At 54.8% G+C, this 7,532-nt stretch overlaps 1 protein-coding gene across 2 annotated transcripts; it reads left to right on the top strand.

Annotated features, from left to right (window-relative positions):
* The first annotated feature begins 490 nt into the window (after positions 1 to 490).
* On the top strand, positions 491 to 6,976 carry SPRY1 (sprouty RTK signaling antagonist 1). 2 transcript variants are annotated; one of them, XM_068404049.1, is made up of 3 exons: positions 491 to 620; positions 1,284 to 1,930; positions 4,681 to 6,976. In XM_068404049.1, the coding sequence occupies exon 3, from the start codon at positions 4,736 to 4,738 to the stop codon at positions 5,696 to 5,698; it is 963 nt and encodes a 320-aa protein (XP_068260150.1). In that variant the 5' UTR covers positions 491 to 620; positions 1,284 to 1,930; positions 4,681 to 4,735; the 3' UTR covers positions 5,699 to 6,976. The 2 variants fall into 2 exon arrangements, with proteins under 2 accessions (XP_068260150.1, XP_068260151.1); XM_068404050.1 differs by lacking the exons at positions 491 to 620; positions 1,284 to 1,930 and adding an exon at positions 2,708 to 2,782.
* The last annotated feature ends 556 nt before the right edge of the window (positions 6,977 to 7,532 follow it).

Raw genomic sequence — 7,532 nt, 5'->3', positions numbered from 1 at the left:
GAACAACCGCATCCCTCCCACCCCGGCCCCCGCCCGTCACGGGGAAGGCCCGGCGTGTCCGCGGCGACCCCCGCAACCTGCACTGCCAGCCGCCGGGCCCCTCCGGCGGCCGCCCCGCCGCGCTCCCCCTGCCGGCCGGCACGGGGGTGGCCCCGCGGCCGGGGGCCAGCCGCGGCCACCGGGACACAGCACCGGGGGGCCGGGAGCGGCCACCGGAGCGATGGCAGCGGCAGGGAGGGCCAGGTTCGCCCTCACGGATACGCCCCGCCGCCGGGTCGCCCCGGGGGGGGGCCGCGGCGGAGCCGCCCCGGTGAGAGCGGCCGTGACCCGTGCGGGAGCGGCTCCCGGGAGAGGCGGGAGCGAATCCACTCCGGGATTTCGGTGGCGCCGCGGAGTGACACACTGACATCACGGGGGCGCGGCCGGGCGGCGGGCGGGGGCTGCGCGCTGAAAGGCGGCGGAGCGCGGCCGGAGTCACTCCGCAACGGCGGCGGGACGGCGGGGAGCGGAGGGGAGCGGAGCGGGCGGCGGGACGGCGCGGCTGCCCACACTGCCCGGGCTGGACTGCGCGCCGCGGCCGCCAATGTGCCACGGGGAGCAGGCGTTCACCTTGGCCGTAGGTAAGCCCGGGCGGCGCTCGCCGCTTCCCCCCGCCCCGCCGCCGGATCAGGTGCCGGGGGTGCGGGAGGGCAGCGAGGGGGTTCCCGAGGGGCTGAGGGGTGTCCGGGGCGCGGCGCAGGGGGTGCGGGCGGGAGCCGAGCTGCCCGCGCTGCTGCCCGCTCCTCCCCGCGCACGCCCGGCGTGCGGCGCGGTCCGCGGGGGAGCTGCGCGGCTGCGGTGCGGGCGGGAGAGAGAGCCGGGGCGCTCGGCTTCCCCGAGCGAACAGCGTTAAAGCCAGTCACCATTTGGTGGTAATTATACAACCTCCAGGTCGGTAATTGTCTCTGTCTTGCCTGACGCGGGGATCTCACTTGCGTGCCGGAGCCGTGTTTGATCCTCTCGGGATACCCGAGGAGGCTCCGGAGACTTTTCGTGCAAGACTTTGGCGTCCGGGGCTGCCTCACATCGCCGTTTTCCCCCTGACGTGCTGACCGTGTTCCGAGGCTGTCAGTCAGCCGCCAGCAGCAACAGCAAGCACATGGCAATTTGCAGGGAGCTCGCAGAGCCATTACGCTCTGCCTCCAGCTTCGTTTGCAGCTTGCTGAGGTTGTGCCTTAAGAGCAAGTGCCGCTTCGTGATTTCTTTAAAAAAATAATAATTAAAAAAAAAATCTCTCGCACTAGGGGTTGTGGTTGCACTTTGCCAGAAGGGACTTGCGGCGAGGACCATGCGGTGAAGCCAAGCGCCGGACCCGGGACCGCTGCCGTGCACTCACCCCCGCAGCGTGGAGGGATCGCCCGGGACTCCTCCCGCCAGAGAAGGGGAATAACAGCCCGAGCAGGAGCCCCGCGATCCCCGCGGCTGCCTGGAGACCTTCCTCCTTCCTCACGAGTGCCCCGCGGCAGCCTGCAGCTGGCTTCACCCTAAACCGAGACAAACCGTTTGCAGAAAGGGCTTTGGTTTTGTTTCCCGTCACCTCCAGACCGAGGGAGACTCTCGGCCAAAGGATCGCGCTTCGTCCCGCGGGCACGGAGGGGTTTTGGCCCTGCGGAGGAGGCGAGTTCGGGGGAGGCGGCCCGCTGAATGCCGGCCCCCGAGAGAGGAGGGCTGCGGCAGGCAGCGCAGCTGGATTTTCCTCCGCTCGCCGAGTAGGACGTGGAGATCTGCGAGGGCTTTGCAGAGACGAGGAGCGCAGCCCGCCTGCCTTCCCCCACCCCGCGGGGCTGGGAGGGCGAGGAGCCGGGGCTGCAGCCCCGCCGGCACCCTGCCCCGCCGAGCTGCCGCCCTCCGCCCGCTGGATTTGCCATCGCTAGCGACTCCTTGGAAATCGGTGAGTTGGGGGTTCGCCGTGCTTTTGGCACCGGAGCCGAGCGGGGCGCGGGGGCGGTGCAGCCCCGCTGGCTCGCCCGAAGCGGCGAGCAGGTGCCGCTGGGCGCACACGCGGGGCGCCGGCCCCCCGCCAGAAGGGACCAAAACCCGCTGGGACCGGGCTTCGGCGGGAGGGACCGGCGCTCGGCGAGGGCGGGGAGGGGGAGCGGGGCGGGCTGGCGGACCCCGCGCTGCCCGGCGTGCCCTCGGGGGCTGTGTGGTGCGCTTATGGGGGGGGGGGGCAGGTGGAGAGGGGCGGCTCTCGTTGAGGACCGCGGTCTGCTGAAAGCGGGCGTAACGTTAAAAAATCACCCCAAAAGTCTCTTTGGCCGCGGGGGGCGGCCCCCGGGCCGCGGCGGCGGGGAGTCCCCGGCGCTGTGGTGGCCGGGCGGGCGGGCGCTGCCGCTTTAAATGCCGGGAAGTCCGCCCTCCCGGGGCAGCGCCGGCCCCGGCCCTGCCCTCCGCGGCACGAGGGGGAGGGAGGAAAGAGGGGAAAAAAAAAAAGGGCCAGCAAAGCCCTTGTTTTCATTCATAACTTTTTTTTTTTCCCTTTTTTCTCCTCCTCTTCCTTCCGCTCCGGCAGCGGCGTGCGCTGCCCTGCCCGCTCCGCTCCGCGCCTCGCCCCGCTCGGGGCGCTCAGGGCGCCGCGCCGCCGCCCGCCCCGGGGCTGCCGGGGAGCGGGGACGGGGGAGGGGGGGGAGCGGGGTGCAGGGGGGGCTGCGGCCTTTCCGAGCGGGTGTGGGGAGGGAGCGCTGACCCTGCGGGCTGCGCCTGCCCTGGCTGCAGGACCATGAGGTCTCTCGCCGTGTTTGCTGTATGTTATTTTATTTTATTATTTGCCGGGGGCGGCTGGTCCTGGGAGGGGGGGAAACCAGTTTAAAACTGATTTGCACGGGGGTGGAGGTGGATGGTTGAGCCGTGCCGCGCTCTCCCCGGTCCCCAGCTGGTCTTGTCAGTCTGCGCGCAGCGGTGGTGTTGCGCTTTCCCCCCAGAGATGGCACTGGATGTCTTTCGCATTTCCTTGGGATATGGTTTTTCATCCCAGCTCCCGGTTGGTGCAGCTGTAAATCTTTTCCCTTTTCACATTCATTCACCCTTGGTCTGTTGTGGGTTTGTATTCATTGCTTGTGAGGAAGGCAGCTTGTTATGTGGGGTGAATTAGAAGTGAACGTGTTTGGTTATTTTTTCTTTTTTTTTTTTTTTTTCTTTTTTTTCCTCTTAATCTGGTGACCCTAAAGCCCACACAGGTGACATTAAATGTAAGATGAAATCTCTGCCTGCTGGATCAGCACAAAGACTTTGTGTCCTGGCAGAAGCTGTAGCTGACCATTTAGGAGGGGTCAGGGTGGTACAGATGCCAACTGCCTGTTAGAAGCAGCCTTTCCTGCTCTCATCCGTCCCTGTGTTTCTGCGCTACCGTGTCCCTTCCTTCAGTGGGGAACAGCTCCGTGCCAGCTGAGGTCTGGGCAGCCAAGGCAGACTCTATCTCAGGATTATTGGATGAGTTTTGGAAATGCTTGGTAGCACTTACCTTTCTCCTCTCTCACATAAACGCGTGTGACATCTGGAGGGGAGTGAAAAGGGACTTTTCCCCCAGCTGTCAGTAAAGGAATGCAGTTTATTTTCTTGGTTCTCTGTATAAATGTGGTGTTTAGATACCGGTCTGAATTTTTATGTAGCTACAGACCTGTCACTGTGGTTTTCTCAGTCCGTGTTGCAGTCTTCACGTCGGTAGCTAGGCAGAATGAAAAGGAATGAAAATGCGTAACATTTATTTAAAAGAAACACTAGAAGATGTTGTATTTATTTGAGAAGCTTTTAATCTGTCTTGTGAAATGGATTTGTTCTTTGATTGTTTTGGGGTTGTTTTGTTTTTTTTTTTTTTGTCATCTGCTCTTACCATTCTCATGAATCCTTAGGTACTTTTTGTCTGACACCTAGTTCATCTTAGTCTTTTTTACCCCTTCTTCTTTCACACCCTTGCCTGTGGTCAGAAAATACATGAAAACGGGCTGTTTGCACCCTTGCTTTAATGTTATAAGGAGCATATTAGATTTGTATGCTGAGTTACTTTCTTATAGAAAACGTCTTGGCCCCTTGACAGTACTTAGTTCGAGACTCTGTAATGCACATATGTCACTTTAAAAAGGCGACTTTCCAAATGTGTCAGGAAGCAAATCGGTTGGGCTTTCTGGTGCTGCACATTCAGACAGAAGAGTGAGAATTGTGCTTGTTCTTTAGTCCGCTGTCCAGAACATGAACCTCATAGCGTTCTTGCCTACTTCCAGCTTAATCTTGGGGGCATTCAGAGTTGCTGGTGCTAGTTAGACAGACGTTGAGTTCAGGAACACATGAGAAGCACTTTCTTCCGTGGCTTGCCAAGTAAGCATACAGGTTAATACTGGCATTTTAAATTTTTTTAAATTTTTTTTTTAAATGGCACGGGGTCCCCTTTGCATTCCTCATCTGTGATGCCATACCCAGACTTTCCCCACAACTGGACTTGGGCCAGATCCTCAGCGTTGTTGTAATCCCCCGCTGGAAGAGATTGGTGCCAGGTGGCTACGGCAATTTGTGGTTTGCCATATCGTTTCTCTTTTCCAAAAGTAACCCATTCTTTATTCCTCTTTTGCCCTTGATCTTGTGTTTGTGTGTATATATGTACACACACAATGTTTATTTATACCTTCTGTCTTCTTCTTACCCTTTTAGGATTTCAGATGCATGCCAGGTTCCCACTGAATGCCAGAAGTAGAGATCGCTACAGATGGAGCCCCAAAGTCAGCACGGCAGCGGGGGTTCACTCGTGGTGATTCAGCAGCCCTCCTTGGACAGCCGGCAGCGGTTGGACTATGACAGAGAGAGCCAGCCAACAACCATCTTGTCACTGGACCAGATCAAGGCGATCAGGGGCAGCAATGAATACACCGAAGGTCCATCTGTGGTGAAGAAATCGGGGCCGCGGACAGCACCAAGGCAAGAGAAGCACGAAAGGACTCACGAAATCATACCAATTAATGTGAACAACAATTATGAACACAGACCCAGCCACGTGGGGCACGTGGTGCATCAGCATAACGCGAGGGCTCCCGTCTTGAGCAGATCCACCAGCACGGGGAGCGCGGCCAGCTCCGGGAGCAACAGCAGTGCTTCCTCGGAGCAAGGACTGCTGGGTCGGTCCCCTCCGTCCCGGCCGGGCTCGGGTCACAGAGCCGATCGGACAATCCGGACGCAGCCCAAGCAGTCGTCTCTGATTGTTGATGATCTGAAGGGTCCTTTGAAAGAGGACTTGGCGCAGCACAAGTTCATCTGCGAACGGTGCGGGAAGTGCAAGTGCGGGGAGTGCACGGCGCCCAGGGCTCTCCCCTCGTGCCTGGCCTGCAACCGGCAGTGCCTGTGCTCCGCGGAGAGCATGGTGGAGTACAGCACCTGCATGTGTTTGGTCAAAGGGATCTTCTACCACTGCTCCAACGACGATGAAGGGGACTCTTACGCGGATAATCCCTGCTCTTGTTCCCAGTCACACTGCTGTTCTAGGTACCTGTGCATGGGAGCCATGGCCTTGTTCCTGCCTTGCTTGCTCTGCTACCCTCCCGCAAAAGGATGCCTAAAGCTCTGCCGAGGGTGTTACGACCGCGTCAACCGTCCGGGTTGCCGATGCAAGAACTCCAACACGGTCTATTGTAAACTGGAGAGCTGCCCCTCCCGGGGTCAGGGCAAGCCCTCATGAGTTTCGGAGGGAGGTTTACTTCCTCCAACTTCAGTTGTTCAGGTTGTAGCTGATTTACTTTTTTTTTTTTTCCCCCCACCCTTTCTCTCCCCTCCCATTTTGGAGGGGCTGTTCTTTTGCTTTCCTTTCTGTTTCCCCAACTTCAAATACACGAGTTCTTCCCTTTGCATCTTTGCTCTCCTCTTCCGATTGACCGGGCTGAGCGTGGAGCGTTTTACGTAGTCGTTGCTGCTCTTTGGTAAGTGTGGACGTGGTATCTGCACCTACCGCTCGCTTCGGCAGGGTCTTTCGAGTCTGTAACCGAACCACTCCTGAAAGAGACAGTGAGGGCTCACTGGGCTCTTGAAGCTTCTTCCTCTGTGAATATCTTCCCAAAGATGTTTTTCGTTCTCAGCAATTTATTTTTTTTTTCCATCCCCCTTAACCCCCCCAGGGTACCAAGGAAGAGTTACTTCCATGAGTGAGGTGGATTGTGAAATAACTTCTGTGTGTGTTCTTTCTGGAGAGGGATGTAAAATAAAGGCTTTACCAAACGAAAGGCCTGACTCTTCTATAAGCAGCCTGCTTTTTTTTGCCTTTTTTTTTTTCTCTTTCCTCCCCTGCTCTCTTTTTGCCTTAACTTTTGGAACATTCTCAGTCCTGAGAATTACCCTGCCTCTTTTTTTTTTTTTCTTTTTACATTTTCAATGTAACTTCAGTTTTTGCTACACTATGTAGATCTTCACATTGGAGACATTATGGCTGCAACATACTCATTTGTTTCTTTTGCTGTCAGATCTTTGAAGGATACTGCTTACTCCACCCTTCCTCCTTCTGTTTTTATAGCCTATCAGTATCAGTTGGTATTAAAGTTGGTGGCGTTCATATATCCAAACAGCCTTCAGGTGTCATTGAGTCACCTAAACGTTCTTGAATCCTTGAAGTTTCTTGTGATCCTTTTGGTTTAGTGAATTTAGCTCTGCTCTGTACTTTATAATTTTATTCTGTCCCTGTTTTATTGCCTTAGCCACAAATTGTGGTCCTTTTTTGTATATTTTATGTATAAAACACAAAGTTGAATCCCAACTATTTTTAAGACAAAAGTCTGTTAAAACTTTTTTTATTGTAAAGAATATTTATTATGTGAATCTCTATTATTTTATGATATTTATTGCAAAAGACTTTGAAAATGTACTCATGTCTGAATATAACAAAATATCAATACTTAACGAGATAAGGATGACACGAAGAAAGTACATATGTTAACTATAATGCAGAAAATATATTAATTAATGAAAACGGCTCTTGAGTTCTTTTGTTACAACGACAGGTTTTGAGCTGCGTTACGCCTTTTGCTGCATTGTTGGGGTTCCTCCTCCTTGCGCGCTCTCAGTTAGCAAATAACTTCCTATCGATACTTCAAAACCACTAGTCTGTGCTCTAGTTTAGTTTACCTGATTTTAAGTTTGCTAACCATATATCAAGTAAGTTTTTGCTTTGGGGTATTTGATACAATTGAACGTATACGTTGGGCTTAACAGTGCCAAGAAGCGTAGACCCTATTTATGTACCAAAGCATTTGGAAATACAGTTGTGGAGGAGGAAACCATAACTTCAAGGGTTCTTTTGTTTCCTAAAGAATACCAAGTTAACATGTAAACCTATTTTAACTTTTTCTATATAGAACTTCTTGACTGGTTAAATTGTACGTCAGCTGAAGTTATAACTCTACCAAGCTCAAGTCTAAATAAAAAGCAAGAGGCAGGGTAAAAAAATAACGGTTGTGTTGCTGTAGTTTGCTAGCTTTGAAGTTTGGGGGTCTGTGTGTTTGTGCCTGTGTCTACAGCTTGTTTGG

Source organism: Nyctibius grandis, chromosome 6, assembly GCF_013368605.1.
Source record: "Nyctibius grandis isolate bNycGra1 chromosome 6, bNycGra1.pri, whole genome shotgun sequence".
NCBI lineage: Eukaryota > Metazoa > Chordata > Aves > Nyctibiiformes > Nyctibiidae > Nyctibius > Nyctibius grandis.
The sequence above is the reverse complement of the archived record's forward strand: the minus strand, read 5'-3'. Positions and strand labels throughout refer to the sequence as shown.